Source organism: Strix uralensis, chromosome 9 (genome assembly GCF_047716275.1).
Source record: "Strix uralensis isolate ZFMK-TIS-50842 chromosome 9, bStrUra1, whole genome shotgun sequence".
NCBI classification, from domain to species: domain Eukaryota; kingdom Metazoa; phylum Chordata; class Aves; order Strigiformes; family Strigidae; genus Strix; species Strix uralensis.
The window spans coordinates 9,185,926-9,205,634 of record NC_133980.1 but is presented as its reverse complement, the minus strand read 5'-3'; the positions used below and the strand labels follow the sequence as shown (position 1 = coordinate 9,205,634).

General features: G+C 39.8%; 1 protein-coding gene and 1 long non-coding RNA gene across 3 annotated transcripts in view; one reads left to right on the top strand and one right to left on the bottom strand.

Moving 5' to 3' along the window:
- Positions 1 to 790: 790 nt before the first annotated feature.
- Positions 791 to 10,849, bottom strand: ACTL6A (actin like 6A). 2 transcript variants are annotated; one of them, XM_074878554.1, is made up of 14 exons: positions 10,658 to 10,848; positions 9,629 to 9,705; positions 9,262 to 9,436; positions 8,806 to 8,906; positions 7,406 to 7,503; positions 6,610 to 6,704; positions 6,267 to 6,373; positions 6,092 to 6,181; positions 5,847 to 5,908; positions 5,409 to 5,523; positions 4,971 to 5,051; positions 3,905 to 4,000; positions 2,707 to 2,793; positions 791 to 2,105 (listed from the first exon to the last, which is right to left on the bottom strand). In XM_074878554.1, exons 1-14 carry the CDS (start codon positions 10,680 to 10,682, stop codon positions 2,025 to 2,027), a joined length of 1,290 nt encoding a protein of 429 aa, XP_074734655.1. In that variant the 5' UTR covers positions 10,683 to 10,848; the 3' UTR covers positions 791 to 2,024. The 2 variants fall into 2 exon arrangements, with proteins under 2 accessions (XP_074734655.1, XP_074734656.1); XM_074878555.1 differs by lacking the exon at positions 9,629 to 9,705 and having other exon boundaries at positions 10,658 to 10,849.
- A 166-nt stretch (positions 10,850 to 11,015) lies between these two features.
- Positions 11,016 to 19,709, top strand: part of LOC141947433 (uncharacterized) — a 35,916-nt gene continuing 27,222 nt past the window's right edge. The window contains exons 1-2 of the long non-coding RNA XR_012630118.1: positions 11,016 to 11,051; positions 12,977 to 13,137. This is a non-coding gene — a long non-coding RNA (uncharacterized LOC141947433). The remainder of the gene's footprint in view (positions 11,052 to 12,976; positions 13,138 to 19,709) is intronic.

The window sequence follows — 19,709 nt, the reverse complement described above, 5'->3', positions numbered from 1 at the left end:
GTTTGAAGGAAGACTGGTAATAGTCTTTTATGAAACTGAAGCAGAAGGGTACTGCTGCTGTTCTCAGATGGTAAACACCTACTTCATGAAAGCTTTTAACCTTTACATGAGGTTGTGTAGAAATTTAGAATGAAGTCAAACACTAGTTTTTGAGGAAGCAAGGGTGCTATGCGGTATAATCTGATTAAGACACTGGAAACTCCAGGGGAATCAAAACTGTAGGAGACAGACATATCTACCATCTCCATCATCCTGACCTTTAGTTACTCCTCTGCATCACACAAAATACCCCCTTCTTAAACAGAAACTCTTTACAGGGGTGAGAAAGCCCCAGAAAGTGTTTTGTTCTCCATATGGTGCTAGAACATCCACAGATATAGTACAATGGCAGTAATTCTGACTGTAAAAGTCAAAACCTAAGCACGTGCCTCAGAAGGAAAGCTTAAAAGGCAGAATCATCAATTCATGAAGAAAACCCCAAAAAAGCCTACTTTACATCTTCACTTCTAGCTCCAAGCTGTCCAGTCACTGATGCCACAGTAACTTTATGCAGCGTTACTCATTGTGGCGTGCTAAGAGACAAGTTCAGGTGACATTCCACATTCTACCTGAATGCAAACTAGCCTTTTTTCTTCCAGTATGACAACCTGAGTGGGTGATGTATCAGCTACTGTAGCTGTTGCCTTATTTTGTGAGAGGAATACAGTTTGCCGAGAGCTTCGGAAACATGCATCAGGCAACTTGGTCTCAAGAGCAGCTAATGGTTATCATGATAAGACAAAAGCAGGCTGTTTTGATAAATTACTTTATTGTTTGGAGGTAATGTGAAACTGTTTTCAACTAGAGGCCTCATCATTATTTACCCACAAGATCTTTTAGGATACGAAAAATGTAGCAGTACTGTTTACATTATTTTTTTTTAAAATCAGTTAAATGCTATTTGGTTTTCCACAGCTTTTAAGATCAGGAGCAAAACTCCATTGTGTCCCAATACAGAACATCACACGGTTTTAAATTAAAATAAGTTTAACAGCAACATAGAGCTGCATCCTGACAGCCAGTTCCTGCTCAAGAAAAAAAAAAAAAAATCATCCTACTTCCTCTGCCCCTGAGTGCACACTCCCCATGCAAAACGCAGGCACTTACTGACCCTGCTCTGAGTCAGCGGAGGGAGTTATACCAGCAATAAACAAGCAGTGACTGCTCCTCGGAGTTACAGCTCCCTGCCAAGATGTCAACCACAGCCTGAGGTCTTCTATGACCGTTCTCCTCGTCTTAGAGACAATTCTTTTGCTTTAACTTCCCTGGCTTGAACAAGTTTTGCTTCTCACCTACATCACAAAGGCATTACATACATTCTCAGAAATCAGGTGGAAAGCACTGATTGTTTACTGAAATGAAATTGCTCCATAATAGAAAATTAGCAAACCAGTGCTTAACGTAACATTCACCACATGGAATGTAACACTTTCATGAGACAGTAAAAGTTTACAGTGAATGGAGTCACCTATAGTAGATTACAAACTTTCCATCTGTAAAACAGAACAGTAACTTTCTCTGCAAGTACTCACAAAGTTGCTCAAATATAAAAAAAAAATTTTATTTTTTCAGAGACAAGTAAGAGCAATTTAAGGCCAAAGTACCAGCAAGGAAGACTAATATGTGAAAGTAGACAAGAGGTTTTTAATAAATTTGCATGGGCATTTGCAAGGTTAGGCCTCTATCTACTAGCTAACCTGTAAAGCTGTTCCCAGGAAAAGATACTAGAGAAAATAGATATTTATACAAAATTATAAAATGCTTGTTACATGAATTATTGCTTTACGAGGGATGTAAACATCCTTTTTCTATGATAGTACCTATTAGGTCTCTCAACATTTCTAAGGTTTGTTAAAATGGAACTTGAATTATGCAAAAAATCCAATATAAACTTTCTACAAAAAGAGTCCATCCCATTCCTGAGTATGCTAAAGCTATAAAACAGAAGGAGCACTGAGCAGGCAGCAGTTTTCACAGTAAGAGGTTTAAGGACATTTTCTTTCTACACACTGTTTCCCTCCTTCTTCGTATTCTTGTTTAGAAATCCACATCTGTTGAAAAGTACCCTACAAAAAAAAAAAAAAAACAAACCACACCAACAAAACACACAATAAAAAAATAATCAGAAAACAAATGAAGGTTAAGTGAAACATAATTATCTTTTCCTAGGAGGGAAAACAAGCAAGTCTTTACATTAAATGAGGTAAGAGGACTTGACCTGCTTAAGCATCTTTTCCTTTGAGTTTTATATTGCTAGCGATTAAACTAAAGACTGGAAGTTGCAGTACTGAAAGCTGATTTCGGTCTCCCTTTCCCATACCTCTACTTTAATCCCCACAAACCATTTCAGTACACAGTAACTTGTAGAATTCAACTCAGGAATATGATGCAGAAACAGCTTTGCTACTTTCATGGTGTACTATACACATCATTTCTAGATGTCTTATTTCAAGTCTGCACCTTGCCATTAAAAATGGGAGTATGTGGCAAGTTATTTTTTAATTGGAAACCCTCAGGTCTCATTTTTTAAATAGATTCTCTTCACCTTACCACAAGGATAGACAAGATCACGATTCCTACAGCGGCACAAACTCTGCAATGCCCTTATGCAGAATTAGATTTTCGGGTGGACAGTGCTGCTTAGCATAGCAACACAGGTTTACTAACCAAAGAAGCCAAAATTGAACCACCAATCCACGAGCTGAACCTCCGCTCCACTGTTGTGTTGTTCGCTATCAACTTCAGGCGCATGCTCTGAATTGAAAGGGAGGCAAAATGAAAGAACAATCAAAGTGTAGGCTGATGACCTTTAGGGACAAAAGGACAGCACAAAGAACTTGGTGTATACACCAACATGCAGGTGGAAAAGGTCGATTTTCTTAAACTTCCAATAATGCTCATCTGCCCTGCACTTGGAATTCAAGAACAGTCATCATGGAACAGAACATGTGTGGCTTTTATCTTGTCTCCCAACAGGGAGCAGCTCCACATGTTTAAGGCTAGAAATAGGGCAAGTAGAGAGCAATAATACTCATGGTATATATTGTCATCTCTAACACTGGGCTACTTAAAATGTGCACTGGGACTAAAATATCTAACGTTGCTGAACTTAATTCATCTAGGCCTTTTTGGACCTGTTCATTCCTTTTGTTTTCAAATGCCTTGTAGCAATAAAATCTTTGCATTTCAATGGGTTCCTCCTCAGCTCTTATAAGAAGCAGCGAGTAACTACCTTTCTCAGTTTCTCGTAACATTTATGATTGCAGAGTTGCTACAAGTAGCACTTTTTTAATTGAATATGAATATTCCAGAAATATCATAAGCTGCATGTGCTCTCAAGAACACAGGTGTAAGGTTTTAATACTTTGTTTGACAACAAATTATTTTAAAGAAAAAAGTACGTTAGATCACCAGGTTTTATCTATGAGTAGGTTGAGTTGTCTGTAGAATCCAGGAGTTGTCTGTAGAATCCAGGAAGAAAAATTCCCATGACAAAGTGACAAGACTTTAGCCAGAATAACTGAATGTGCCTCAAATTAGTCAGCAACACTTAAGAAGAGAAGCCATCAAGGGAAATAGCTACTGTTGCTTAGGGACAATTACAGAACTTAGAATCACAATCTGAAAGCAGGAACGGAGAAGTAAAATATTCAGAAAGCAGTTATAATCTCTGCTGGAATTCATTTCATTTAAGAACTTTCCAAGACCTCTTTCTTTTCTTTAAAGAAGGAGATTTCTTACCTCACAGAAATCTCTTGAGCTGTTGGGTTCCTGACAAAGTCAAAGCTACGATACATGTTTGTGTATTTATGTGGCAGAAGAGCAAAATGATAACTCAATGCAGTCATTTAAAGAGTTGCTTTACCGGTGGAGTTTTCTGAGACAGCTCTCTGTTCAATCTGTCTGTGAAACTCTGTATCAGAGTGTTTCCTCCTGCAACAATCACGCTGCCATAGAGGCCCTAAAAAGAGAATAAGCAACCTACAATATTAACAACTCAAAACAACTGTTTCACAGAAGAGAGGAATGGCACACAAGTACATATAATCAACAGCAGTAAGACATCACTTCATGCCAACAATATTACCTCTTCCAATCCAATTAATTTTTTAATCACTTGAAAAATATTTCATGACAGCTTAATACTAAACTATACAAGGAAGACAGAAGCTATGTCAATAATGATTCTAAGTGATTTCACAGAGCATTTTCTACTATAGAGAACCCTACACCTACAGATATCTCCCTTATCCGAACTGTTCATTTTCTTACAGTTGGATGTTCCAACCACAAAGGAAAACCCCACAGCACTGCAACAGTTTTCAATCTCACTAATGCTGCAGTTGGTGAACATAAACCATGGCCTGGCCTTCTAAGACCACCCAACATGCCTGTTCAGAGGAAACATTTTTGAAACAACCCCCATGTAGTCTGTATCAAACCTAGAATATTTTCAAATTGACACCTGAGAAAGTTAGAACATAATTTTAAAAAGAAAGTTTTCCCTTAAAACCTCTTTTCTTCCTTCCACTCTCTACAAAAGTTCTATATGATTATGTTTATCTGCCACACCCAAAAATCTGAAGATAAAACAAAAAAAAAGAAAGTTACAAACATGAAATGCTTATCTGAAGCCAATCCAATGCACATTATGCAGTGCTAGCCACAAAATCTGGACTCTAGCTGTTGAAATATAAGTAGAAATACTGAGTAAAAGGAAAAAAATCCAGATTTAGCCTTGTGTAACACAGAGAGTAACTCTACATATTCCTATATACAAATATGTAATATTTGGAGAATTATTCTAGTGTGTTTATGATTATCCTAGGAAATCCACATTTCTTCATCAACAGTGTTCTAGTCCCCAAAAAAAATATATCAGCACAAAAATATCTGTGCCTTAAAATAATACGTGTCTGACTAACACTTACCGGCCTGATGTCTATATCACACATTCCAACGCTTGTTGTGACAACGTGGCTCACACCCAACATCGTGTTACCAGATAAACCCTAGAATTAAAATTAGTAATCTACACATCATCGCTTCAAAAGAGCAAGGCATATAAAAGCCCCAAATGAGCTGAATTGACAAGTATTACTAGAGAGGGAGCTAAGCAATTTTTAGGGAAAGAAAAAAAAAAAATTCCGATTTTCCCATTCAGCTCATCACCACCCATTTTGAACTACATTTCACTCTTCATTTCCCCAACACTAATACAACACAGGCAAATTCTACCACACATGAAAGAACCACACAGTGTAAATACACACATACAAATCATGAAATTAAGAACATCATACAGAAGGCAGACATGATAATCTAGGCATTTAAAGCCTTCCAATTACCACATATCATAGTTGTTTTACCTTTACATTAGAAGGGTCAAACAATCCCTCAGGAATTTTTAGACGCTCAGCACCAAAGTCACAGTTATAGCCGTTGGGGAACTCGTAATGAACTGTTGGCATTTGTGCTGCTACCCTGGAGCATCAGTCAGAAAGGGACATATTAAAGTGCTGTGTGAACAGGATCTTATCTAAGTGGCATTATAAACTAGGGTTTCAATGGGAATATTGTGATTGGTATGACTTGCACTTTTGATAACAATTATTATGATCTCATGCATCTTGGAATAGTAAATAAAAAAACCTGTCACCTGGATGTACACTGTATTTCTACTTTCAGAAATAAACAGTTTTTATCTAAAAAACTTCTGTAATAAAACCAGTCAACAACAATGAGCAGGCTAAGCATCCCATGCACAACTGATAATTAATTTTACAAGAAGGAAAACAGTGACGTACTGTTCATCATAGGTTGAATCTGATACTTGGAGGACAGAAGCTTGGAAGTCCTGAATGACACACTATGGAATTAAGAATAATATGGTTATAAGAATTTCAGTCTTCAAACTTACAGAATTTATAGAACTGATACTGACTTTTTAAAGATTTTTCTAGTTCTTCAAGAGGAAAACCTGATATACTTGCAAAAAAAACTTTATGGGACGCCTAGGGGAGTTTGAGAGTGCAGGAAATTACCTACTTACATTACACATGTAGTTGTGCCAAGACCTAGTGACCTGGGGTAACTTCTCTTTTCGCTTCCAATTTGCTGGTGACCCCTCACGAACTGCTTCCTGAGATTGTAGGAAACACAACCATTGGTTAACCATTTAAGCCTCTCCCCAAACAAATACTTACTAAATAAAGTTATTTTCCCACCTTTGAAGCAATCATGTATGGAGGAATTATCTCTATGTTCATTTCCTGAAACAATTCTCGGCACTGCATAGTAATAAAGTCTCCTGCAAGTGGCGATTTTACAATACCTAGAAGACAAAAAGAGAACCAAAACCAAAAAAAACCCACCAACCTGGAAAACACTGAAATCACAAATAAAGTCTCCCAACAAACTATTTGTCAGTGAATGCTGTTAGTGGGTTGTTTTTTTTTTTCTATATTTAAGGGGATACACAGATTTAGAAACAATAACAAAACTGAGAAAGCAGAAAGCAAGCTAACTTGACCTTGATACTACAATGCTCTTACCCATGAAAATTTTTACCTTGCTGAAGTACATATCCATCATGCACTGGAATAGCAGTGGTGTGTGTTGCTCCACTATCCAAAATGAGACCTGTAGATCTCCCATTAGCAAAACTAGCCAAAATGATTAAGGAAAACACTGTAATTTTCACTTTAGAAAAAAAAAAACGTTGCCATACAATTAGAGCATAGCTAGGAATGAGGACACAGATGTTCTATTCCTTGGCTCTACAAAAGGATTTGCGGTTTCCCAGCACGTATTGTCTTTCCATGAAGCGCACAACCTCATAGAGAGAACAGCATTTCACTTCTATCTGTGAACTAACTTGAGCTTTGGATGTAGAAAGGTGGGACTTCACGTCAATACTATGCAGCAAGCTCTCAGTACATCCAACTCATTTAGACTCTGAAATTGAAAACATGTTATTAGTTTAAAATCATTACAAATATTCATCTTAAGGCTATGGTAACTTCAAGCTCTAATTACTCTACCTAGTAGCCTGGACAACACCATTTCAGGTCTGTAATATTCTTACCCATGATACACAATGGGAAAAAAAAATAAAAACAGAAAAAAAACACCCCCACCACCTCCCCAAAAAAAACAAACCATCATCTCCAAGGAAAACAGTCAGATCGGGAGAACTTCAAAACTGAGCTCTAAGCTTCAGAAATGGAGTTTTTTTTACTTCCTCCTAAAAAATTAATTTGAAAGAAGAAAAGTTAGACATGCTGTTGTATTAGGAATTGCCTGGAATAAGTTTACTGTAATTTCCTGGGTGTGGGGAAAGGCAGTGAAACATTCCAAAGGATACGCTGTTAGAACAGCGGTTTTACACAAGAAAAAAGCAGGGATGTTGTAGTGTTCAAACATCAATTCAGTCAGTTTTTCACGCTTTGCTCTAGTATTCCACTAGAAGAAAAAAATAAACCAAGTCACAAATAAGTGACCAAAAGAAAGATATGTTTATCATTAGAGCACACTAAGAACACTGACATAATAAAGAAGTAGTTAGAATTATTATAGCCACAGTTTAAAATCATATAAAAGTTCTGTAGAGATAGATTTCTAGTAATTTACTTCTTTAGAAACTTCCAATTCTACTACAATACACTAACGCTCATCTATCACACAGAATGAAAAGTGATATACACTTTTACTGTTACAATAGAGATTTCTTTGTATTTCTACAGCTCTTCCAGTATCAGTCTCTCAGAGAACTCTACAACAAGTAACATGCCCATTTTACAAGGGGAAAGATACAAGAAATAACTTGCCTAGTTAAAAGAAAAATAAACCCAGATTTTCCTGTTTCCAAGGTATCTTCCTACAGTCCTACTGTAATTGCAATTAAGCCAGGATATGTATCAAATATTCTACACATTACTGAAAATGTTTTTTCTGAGCCAATACATTAAAGTAAGATTAGTTCTGCAAGGAGAATGTTAATGGGAACCTCTATTCAGACACACACTGAGCCATCAAACATGAAACAACCATTGCGAATTTATCCATACTCCACAAGCTACAATTCAACACAAGAGAATAATGAAAAATAAAATCCTTTTCGTGAGATTTTTTTAAAGAATGGCATAACTTTTGTATGGCATATCTACCTTTTCTATTCTAACTTTAAGGTCTGCCCTTCAAATGCCGGGCATTATTAAATGACAGAAACCTTGTCCATGTATTTTCCCAGCAATTTGTATTCACCCACTTCACTTACCTTACAGGGCCATTTACAGAAATGAAGTGAGAAAAAAAGAAAACTTCTGCATTATAAACATTATCCTCTGTCACGTAATATTAATTGTAAGGCTGAATGAAGTGACAGATTTTCAATGGCATTTTATTAAGTGTAACTTAATACACAATAAGACATCCAAACATCTTTGTTTTTATTCTAGGCAGTAAAGTGAGATTTTTTTTTTTAATTTTGACTTCTTTTTGAAAAGTGAAAAACAATAGCACATTGTAAATACTTTCTAATACAACTCATGCAAACTATTTCAAATTGTTTTCTTTTTTAGACTTTTTCTTAAACAGATTACTTTCTAGAACCTGGCAAAGTATTTTAGAATTGTTATTTCTGTAGCTAAGTTTTAACACTCATAACCTACAAGCCAGTGTCAGACTTGTCCACAACCAATGTTTGTAGAGTCAACAAGAAGACACAGTTAAGACTTATCAAAATGCAAAGCTGCTTTTACTCACTGGTGCTTCGGACATAAGGACAGGATGCAAACTTGCTTCAGATTTAATATGCATCTTATAAGTGTGATCCAAAATTGCCTGAAAACTATCCCAGTCTTCAACTGAAACAACATTGAAGCGAGCAGATTAGTTACTTCTAAGTTTTGTTCCATTTCATAAATACGTTAAAGTTTTCCAATGCTTTTTTTGTGTAGAGCGCTTTAGTCAAAAGCTATCCTCAGCAGACATACACCTCCTCTGCAGAATTCTCTTCCTCTGTAATCATCATGATCATAACATTTCAAGAATTATGCTGAAAGTCCACTAACACTGTAAACCAACTATACTTCATGCAATTTATAAATTTTTTGTTCTTGTGGCTTCTGTTGCCATACATAGCCTCTGTTTACATAAAAGCTATTACTTTTTGCAGCCTAGCGATGCTATTTTAAAAACAGGTAGAAAAAGGCGCCATACTCATTCCATTTTTTAAAGGTGAAATGGCCTCCATATTTTCCCTGGGAACTCTGAGGGCGTTGGTGTCTATGTAGTAAGTCGGGCCCCCCTGTTTGCCTTTGTCACCATCAATCTCCATCAGAGTGCTGCCATTGTCCCTTTCTAGTACCACACCAATGGCTGTTGGAAAATCAACCTGTAAGGCAAAAAGTAAGCAGTATATGAGAATTATTAATGGTTTGGGTGTTTTTTTGTTCATAAATTCAGAGCTTTTCTTATACAATACATTCAGAACAAAAACCAGTATATTCTGAAAACTTGTAACTAACAAACAAGGCCCAAGGCATAAATTCATGCTGCACTTCCATCGAGTCATACAGATTCTCACCTTTGGACAGTCCTCTCCTGCATAGCCTGCTCTCACTGTATACGAGCCAATGTCAAAAACAAGAGCCCCAACTTCATCTGAAAAGATTGTTAATAAAGAGGCAGTGAATGGTTATGACACTCTAAGACAACCCTGACCTTTCCCTACCCACTATCTGTTTTACTTGCGAAAGAAGCAAAGCAAGTCAAGGCATCCTTTTCAAGGCAGGGAGAAACTTCTCTATTCAGAACTCCGGTTACTGCAGAACTAGACTGCAAATAAGCTTTACGTGGGACATTGTAACACCTTCCTTCGGCATAAGTAAAAGGGAAATTTTAACAGAACAGGGAGAACACAGTTGCATCTAAATAGACAACAAGACAAAGCTTTCAAAAAGTGCTAATTTTTAATTAACGGTCACGAAAATCCAAGTGAGCCCAAACCTCCCGGGAGCGATCAGAATTAGAAAGGCAGGCCTGAAAACACCTATTCTGTAAGTGAAGGCTGTCACACCACGAAGCGCCCTCATCCCTGCGGGCCCCGATCCTCACTGAGGTGCTCTGCACACCCTCAAGAAAACCGAAGTCTGAAACAAAACACCTGGACTTTAGTCCTCACGGAAGGCTGTGCAGAAGTGCTCTGGGAAGAAACTACACCCCAGTTTCCAAAGCGCGGAGTCTTCTCAGGCCACCCTGCACCCAAGCAGCGTTAATTCAGCCCAAGGCCACGGCTTGGCCGGTGTCCGGGGGAAGCATCTCAGCGAAGCGACGCCGGGAGGGGCATAAACAAGGCCTGCAGCCGCCTCCTCTCCCTCACGCATGCTGCCACCCCGCGCCGAAGAAACGGGGGGACCTGGAAGGCTCCGGCTCTGCCACGGGGCTGTGGGAGCGCCGGGCCGCGGCGCGCCGCGCTCGGGGCCTGAGGGAGCGGCGAGGAGGCGGGAAGCGCCCGGAGGAGACTCGCACGCGCCGCCTCACGGGACAGCGCTGGGCTCAACGGTCACGGGGCGGGGGAGGGGAGGACGGGCAAGCGAGGCGGCGCCGGACTCACCTCCGCCATACACGCCGCCACTCATGGCTGCCGCTGGGCCCGCGCCGCGCTGCCCGGCCCCGGTATCCGCCGGCTCCTCTGCTCGGCGATCCGGCAACAATAGCACCTTCGGCCCCTCTGCTCCGCCGGCGACTCAGCCTAACATGCAGGCCGCCGTCTTCCCGCCAATAGCAGCGCCGCTGCCGCTCGCCCGCCCACCGCGCGGCACCCCGCCGAACCGCCGCTCGCGCGCAAAGGCCAATCGCGACCGGCGGGAGGCGGGGCCATACCGCGGACAGCCAATCCTGAGGCAGGAAGGAGAGGGAGGGCGGACGAGCCAGCAAGCGTAGGTGCAGCGTGCGGGAGCGGTGGTGTGAGGAGAGTGGCGAGGCGGGGAGGTGTGAGGCGCGGGCTGGTGAGGCCTGGGAGGGCGGGTGAGGTGGGGAGGGTTGAGGGGGCGGTTGTTGGGCTCGGTGGAGTGGGGAAAGGTGGTTTGGGAGTCCTGAGGGCTTGTGGGGTGTGCTCGCTGTTGCGTGAGGGGATACGGAGGGGTGGAGTGAGTAGGGAGCCTCTGGGGGAGCTGGGCCGGCTGTGGAAAGGAGTAACGGTTATAGCAGCTGAGCCCTGCCCGAGTCATTCCTCTGTTACTGTCACTGCTCTTTTGGGCTCTTCCACTGAGAATAAAATGGGTTTAAAGTGTATTTTGCTACCCCAACTTTGTGTTGTTCCTTTCTCACATGGGGCACTCCTTTGCGCCTCAGACCCTGATCCCTGAGGCTGTCTTACCTGGATAGTTGGGCAGTTCTGATTTGCCAGCTCAGCTGCCAGTTTAACAGTTGAACTTGTAATTAGGATTTCTGATTGCCTGTTTGGCATCAGAGTTCTCGGCAAAACTTAGTGTTCAGCCAGAACAACCAGAGGGGGGAAACTATGAAGTTGTAGGAATTAAAAGAAATGAAAGAGACCTCAGGTATAACCAGCAGTTAATATTAGAGAAGACTAAAATCTAACTGGAGAGTAGGGGAATTGGCTTAAAGTGCAAGCATTCCTGGTGTACCCCTTTTTGAATTCCTATATGAGGTTTTTTTTGGAGGGGATGAGGAGCTGGTTTGGTGGGGTGTTTTGTGTGTGCTCTACTATAATCATGACTGTTCTTTTCAAGTTCATGTAAGATGTAGAGCTTATTTCTGTAATACTGCAGTAAGGATCTCCAAGTGATCAGACTTAGTCATCATATTAGAATGATATTTATTTATTACCCTTATGTTTACCTGTAAAGTGTTACATAGCATAATGAGTGAACTTAATAGCAATTAATTATTGGACTGTAAATAATAAAAAAGCGTTTCTTATATCTTCACCATAAGACAACAACTACTGTTATGTGTCTTGCTTTGTCATATTTGATAGGGAGTTCAGAACTTCCTACAAAGCTTTGTTTTTTTCTAAGTTGTGACTTAAGTTTCAGTCATATTTCCTTACTTACACTGAATTTAATCAGTGAGGTAAGAAGAGAGATAAAATCTACATTTGGTGTACCCAGTAGTTTTATTCAGGAGGTTTGTAAAGTCATTGTGAATAGAGCAGGTTATTACAAATTTCAGCAAACTTTATGCTAGTGAAGGAGAAAAGCAGCCTAAATGTGTGTGGATTACAGCTCCCAAGATGCTGCAGTTAATGTTAGGCTGCTGACCAGCAGTCCCCCTTTAAGTCTCATCCTGAATCAAAACATAGGAAAAATAGTAAAACCCAACAGTAAGGGACAGTCAGTTGGGTGGGATTTTTTAAGCACAATTATGAGAATATCAGGAGGTGATTGAACTCTCAAGGGTAAGGAATTTAATTTGACACACAGTTTGATTCTCTCTTTAATGAGCAAACTTTATAATTTAGTTGTGCAATTAAGAAATCTGAACTTTTACATAAGTTATAATAATACAACTTTGAAATACAGTTGCTAGCATTAGGAAGATAAATATAAATATTGCTGTTTCATTAACTACCTCATAAAGTCAGTGCACCTTGATTTTGTGTTATGAAATCTTTTACAGTTAATGTGTTATCATGATTTCCAGTATGTGGCACTAATACTCAAGGTAGAGTTGTTTGCAGAGGAAGAATTAATTGCAGATGGGAAAAGCAGTTCAGAAAACTTGGAATTACAGTGCTAGAGGATCTTCATTTAGCTCCAGCTTGTACTTTATTTTGTAGTAATGGTTCATTGTATTCATATGATAATTGACACTTTAAACCAGATCCTGCTCTCTGCATAAGAGCTGCTTATGATTGATCTGCAAGACAGAAACAAACACAGCTTTCTGCTGTTTTATCTTTCTTCAGTATTTCTTCAACACAGAAGAATTCCCGGTGATGCCATCAGAAAATGTGTGCTGGGGTAAAGAGGCTTGTGGCTGTGTGAGGCATGGAGAGAGGGCGTGCCTGTGCTTGACTCATCTTTACTGCTCCAGTGGTTGATCGGGACTGATAGTAAGAACTGCAAGGTAATGTGCACTGGAAATCATGCTGATATCTAGAAGTTGCAGGATTTGACTAGCATAAGGAAATAAAGCCAAATCTGTGTAATCCTCAAGAAGCCTGGAGGATATGGGGAAGGAAATTCAGACTGACAACTGTCTAGGTCTTACTTTTCTATGCCTTGCTCTTTTATAGGCATTTACATGTGTGGAAAATATGTAGAACATCGCTGTGGTTTGATAACATTTTACAGTGACTTTGCTTTACAGCAGTGTGGATAACCCTACAGGGTTCAATGCAGAAGAGAAATAGACTCCAGGCATCTTTTTTCAGCAGTCCAGCCTCGCTTAAAGAGACACAAATCTAGGATTATTTCAGTGAATTCCTGCACGTCATCCTATGTTTGCATAAGAGCAGGTGAAATCTAGAGTTTTGCCACCACTGTCCATAACGTACCTAAATACTTTTGAGGTTTTTTAAGTATTTTTGCTTAGTTTCCTCAGAGGGAGGGATTATAAAATCCAAGCAGATAGAAACAATTAATGTATTTTATCTAGGTTCCCGTGTTGATACAAATGGCCACAGTGTCTCGTCAGGAGTTGCAAGTGTAGGTATAATGCAAACCATGTGCTTTTCATGGGAATGATTTACCATATGTGACATTGTATATAATAACTCTAGAGCCAGATACTAACATAAATTGTCCACAAGAATAAACAGAAAAATCTTTTTAAAAGTGGGGCATGAAGCAAGACACCAAATGATGATGCTTACTGGTAAGCAGAAGTTCATTTAATCAGTAACAGTCTGGAGAATCTGAAGCTTCCTGATAGTGCTTTGAGGTTTTTGAAAGTTCATTAAGATGGAATTGTTTCAAGCAAGTGTATTCAACTTTTTGGTAATATAAAACAATGTAGAAAGTGATGCATATGTCAGGCTGAAACTGAACAGAATGATTTTTTTGTTTCTCAACAAGCTGTACTTCCCCATTGGGTGGCTGTTGGCCCATTGCTTTTGAGCAGTGCCATACAACTGCCAGTCAGGCTCCCAGGCTGCAGTGCCAGCTTTGAGATGTGGAGCAGACTGGCCCTGACAATGGGTTATTCATAATGTCTGTGTTCCTCCCTGTTTCTTGATTGCAAAATACATGTTAAAGGTTTTATTTTTCTTATTTTCAGAAGAGGTCTTAAATGTTTATGTGAACTTTAAAAGCATCTGTAGATGAAAAAGCAAAATAACCACTAATATTCATTCACTCAAGAACTCTGTATGATCTCTCAACTTTCTACTTTCTTTGCTAAAGTACTTGGGTACTTTGTAAATTTTAATACTGCCCTGCCTTACAGGGATGCTGTGAGTATAAATATGCTATCATCCTTCTTCTGCAGAGAAAGAGCTAGAACACAAACTAAATGCTAAACCTCACTAAGGGGCCTCACCATTGCCATACCTGACCTTTAGGTTCTTACCTCAGACTGGAATCCAAGCACTGAATTATGTTTCATATAAAATGTACTAAAGACAGACACCTTAAACCTGGATTTGTGACAGCATAACCACTGCACAGGATGTTTGGGCTTAGTGTTTGAAAATGGTGAGGAGAGTAGATATGTCTGACATCTGTCTGTGACTCCACCAAGGCAGTTGCGGGGTTATATATTCCAGAATCTTCTTTTGGAGCTGGTGTGTTTAACTTGTCCTTTCATAAAAGACCCATGACTCACTCTTACTTTAGAACATGATGTAAGGAAGAGGTGATGGTGCTTGCTGTTAATATACAGTCAACTTTCTGTCCCCTATAGATTGCCTGACTAGTTTTTGGAGAAGGGGGGGGGGAAAGAATGCATGCCGAGATTCCAGCTGACTGGCTGGAATAATAGTGGCTAGGATATACTGGAGAATGGGGCAGAAACCCAGATAATAGTGCTGCTTTATTGTTCTGAACTGTAAGTGGTCCCTGTGAAACCAAATCAGAGGACTCTGGACCACTTTCCTTGTTTAGCTCAGGCATATTATGAATTCCCAGAGACAGATTAGGTGTGAAGGTGGTACTGCAACATTTGCCTGGAACTGATTCTGAGGTAATAGGTCTGCTGGGCTAAGCCAGCCCTGGCCAGAACTTAAATGTGCCTGTATTGTGCTTCTCAAATGTCTCTTGGGTACATATGTCTCATTTGGCTCAGATCTGGCAGAATTTACTGTTTCAGGCGTAGTGCTTGGTCTGTAGTCACTCTGGATTCTTGCAGGGCTTATTTGCTTGGCAGCTGGGCCAAACCTGACCTGGCTCTCATCTGTAGAAACAAAGCTACTTACAGTTCAGAAGCCAGCTTAGCCTGATAAGCAGAAGATCTTTGTGTCAGCTGAGCCTTACCATTTTATGGGGCATTTTGATCCCCTGTGCTTCCCACTACTAGAATGGAAATTTGGCTATAACAGCAGAGCAGGTAGCATGGAGTACAGATCTCCTGTTCCTTGGTCAGATGCTCTTGTCTTTGGCCTCACAAGGTTCAAATTCCTACTGTCAACTTTCCAGGAGAGTGCTGTGTTGCCTCACTAGCAGTTTCAAACTGTGATACCATGCAGTTAAGAATCATGGTTCTGAGCAGCCAGAGGTAAGGAATCCAAATGGAGAGCCTGCTGTTTAACCTACTCCTCTGAGAGAGAAGAGCCCCCAGTCCCTATTTCTGCCTACACATTCTTTATTGGGTGCAACAAGGCAGTCTTGGGAGTAGAGCTGTAAGGGTGTGCTAATCAATGATCTTCTAGAAGTCGTGACACTTTTTGTGTTACCTTTTTGGAACCCCATTAGGCTTGGAATCTTGGCCTGTTTTACTTCAGAAAGCTGTTTTCACTTCACATCTGGAAATGTTTGTTGTGAGGGGAGGTTTTGGTGTAACCATGTCTATTCTGTGCAATGTTTGTTCCACCACCAGGAGAGGGCACAGGTAAAGCTGGAGGCAGAGGCACTGGCAATCGACATCAATGTAGCAGGTTTTGGATTATGAACTAGAGTAGCATTATTTCTGCTGAGTTTCAAAAAACAAGGTATTGGCTTGATTTTTGAGATTTATATATTATTGTCTCACAAAAAAAGAGATTGTTATAAACTTCATTAAATGGTAGTGAGGAAGAATAATAGTGTATTTGCTGGATGGGCATCTTTGCAAAGCATTTGTCACTTTTTTCCCAAATTCATTCAGGTCATTAGTATGACAAGTATGTACTTTATCATCCAAAATGAGTATGTAGAGCAATGCAATTGCACTGCAGCAAGAAGTCTGATGCAGAAAAGGGTGTGCTTTGATTCAGGAGACACTGATTTATATGGGGAAGCTTAGGATTGCAGTGCTTTATCTAAATATTTATCCACAGAAAATCTGTATTGTAGAACAGTCATGCTGCTACTGTTTGAAAGTATCAGCTGCTAAATTACGGCATCAGCACACATCTGTATTGGTATGCTCCATTTTAAAAAGTCCTTGAGGTGGTAGATAAGATCTTTGCATAATTTGATCATTGCTGTAACAGATAAGTTGATGGCATTTTTAATAACTATTATAAGAATTCTGATTTTTATATCACATGCAAATTTGTAATCCCTTTTTTCTTCCACATGTGGTTATCTTGGAGTCTGATTCTTCTCTCTCACCACTTTTACACTGGGACAGTGTCTTTTATTTCAGTGCAGCAGAATTGTAGCCAAGAGCTGCATCAGGCCCAAGACATCTTCCCTGCAAGTGAAACTGAGAGGAATCAGTGTTTCCAAGTGTTGTCAGGAAAAGATGTGGTACAGTGCAGAACTTGACAAGATCTGCAGATGATGAGCTTTCCTTGAGTCCTGATATGTCAGCTTACGTGTGTGGGTAGTCTTCATTATTTACTCTTCTATTTGAAAATTAGCTATGGCATAGGGAATACTGGCCGGAAGGGTGGTCAGGGATGTTCTTTCTCTCAGGACATAAAAGGCATGTAAGAGCACCACTCCATGACAGTCTTGGTGTTTTGTATTTATTAATTTCTTGAACCTTTTAGCTATAGAGGGCTTTTAGGGGAAGAATTTTATTATCAGTCATGATACTTGTTTTCTTTGAACAATCAAGAAAGATAGAGATAGAAACTGTCTAGCACTGTGGGATGCTTGTGGAAGGGCAGAACTAATGTGAGCAAGTCCCAAGTATTTTTAAACTAGTGCTTTTAGGAAGCTGATTTTATGCTACCGTTTTGATTGCTTCCACAGATGATAAAGTTGCAGCGTAAGCTATGTTATATTAGTTGACAATAGCTAACCTGTCTAGAACACAGACTGCATGAATATCTTTATCCTAGTTAGAGCTTTGATCAGAAATTTTTGCTTTTTGAATCACACAAAAGAATCCAAACATGAAACACAACTGGAGGAAACCAGACCTTTTAAGCTACATTTCTCAGAAGCTGCTTCTTTTCAATGGCTTGTTTAGATCTGTCTTAAACAAAGTTGTAAACACAGTTTCTCTGTGTATACTAGTGCTTTCATGCTCGCTGGTGCAAGTGCAGGGATAACCAGTCCTAGGCACTTAAGATCTATGTTGCTTACTAGAAATTTTAGTGCTGTATGTATCCTGAGGTTGTGTCACCTACCAGAAGCATTGTTTGGTTGGCTTGGTAACTGATGGTTAATCTGAACTACCGGCTTGGAAAGTAAATCAGCAGAGACTGCAAGTGTTGTCACCACCACTGGTGGCCTGTATGACCTTGCCTTGTCTTGTGTTGGAATGGTTGGACTTGCCACTGTCCTCTCCTGTCAGAACTACTTCAGTTTTCCTGCCCCAGGATTCCCTAGTTAAGGTGATTATTGGAATATTTTGTCATGTGTTTTATGGGGTCAGGAGAGACCGATGTGCTAGACAACTAACGCTGGAATGGGAAAAAAGATGAAGTGAGAGTAACGAATTGCTGATTGTGGATGCATCTGTGCATCCAAGGGCTGACTGTGTCTATGAATTTGATTAAAATTGAGTATTAAAGGATACTAACAGCAGTGTGTTCATATTCAGATGTTTGCATTTTCTGAATGTTTGTACTTTCTATTCCTTAGTTTATCTCACTGAATTTCTCTGTAATAATGTTCCCAGTCAAAGCCAAATCACGGGAAAGCCAGAGAATGCTGAAAGCCTATAGTTTCTGCATCTAAGGAATGTTGTTATCTTTCAACATGGACATCCTTGACATCAGCTAGTCTAGCTGCAATATCGCTAATGGAGAAGCGCAAGGACACAAATAATGGGTTTGGCATCATCTGGCAAGGCACATGTCTGTCCTCTAGAAGGGCAGAGAAAGAAAAAGTGGTTTTGCTTACTCAACAGTGTATTGTTCAGAATCATATTCATAGCTTAGGAAACAAAAATCATCATTCACCCCTTTCTGATGTTTACATGACATGACAGTGTAAGGGCCTTTATAGAAATAATATGTTTTGATAGGGTTTTTTATTTCCTGTAACTCTGACGTATAGTGCATTGGGCCTGCTAAAACTTGAGCTCATTTTCTCCAGCTAAAAACCAGATTGGAGTAGACACGCTTAAGACGAAGGACAGAACTTGGAAAGTATGGAGAAGGCCCTGTGTGATTGTCCTTTATGCCAAGCGACTACAGGCATGTTTAAGTGGCTGGATTCTGCAACATGATGCATTTCACAAGCACTTAAATGGTTGGTCCAGAGAAGTGCTGAAGACTTTTTAACTCTCACTGACTTGAGTGAGCTGATCCTTTCCTGGGATGAACCACTTAAAATCAGTAATAATTTACTGGATGATTTGCATCTCCAATCTTTTTTTTAATACACTGACCAATTTTTAATTCAATTTTCTAAAGTATTGGCAAATTTTCTTAGTGTGTGGAAAGGATTCTTTAAGGATTGGCAACCCAGTTTTCCATCAGGCACTACATATGTTAGACTCAGCAGCATGGGTGACACAATGTCACGAAACGGCTGTAAGATTCTGTCATTGTGCCTCTTCCTAAGACTCCGTTAGAAGCCTTATTCCCTGGCTGCAGCTCTGCACCAGTGTCTTCCCCTTCTCCCCATTCATTGACTGGATTTGTCCCCAGAACATTCACATGAGTCAATCTCACATGCTGAGACAAAAGCAAGTTGGTAGGGTTGGATATGATAAAAAAAGATGAAGGTTTTGTTAAGACCATCTGTTTGCAAAAACGCAGAAAGTTTTTGTATTTTTAAAAATACTTGTTGGTCTTACATCTAATAACATTTCATACAAAGTATGTCCATGACAGACGACATTTGTTCTTAAAAAAGCAAGTCTGGGAACACTGATGATAAGATTTTTGTTCAGTTGTTGTAATGAGTGGAAGGTAGGTAGAAAGCTTGTAGTTGGATCTAAATTTCTGCAAAGGTTAACTGTAGAAAAAATGAGAAGCTTAGATTTGGACCATCAAAGAGAATATTAATGGGAAGTGTAGAGCATGCATTGGCCATCTACATGTTGGTGAACTTTGCCGTCTGGTTTCTAAACAAAATAGTCCTTCTGTCAGGAAAAATGTAACATCAGAGGTAATGTTATACTGAGGTTTTTACTTCGCTCAGATCAAGATATTTCTG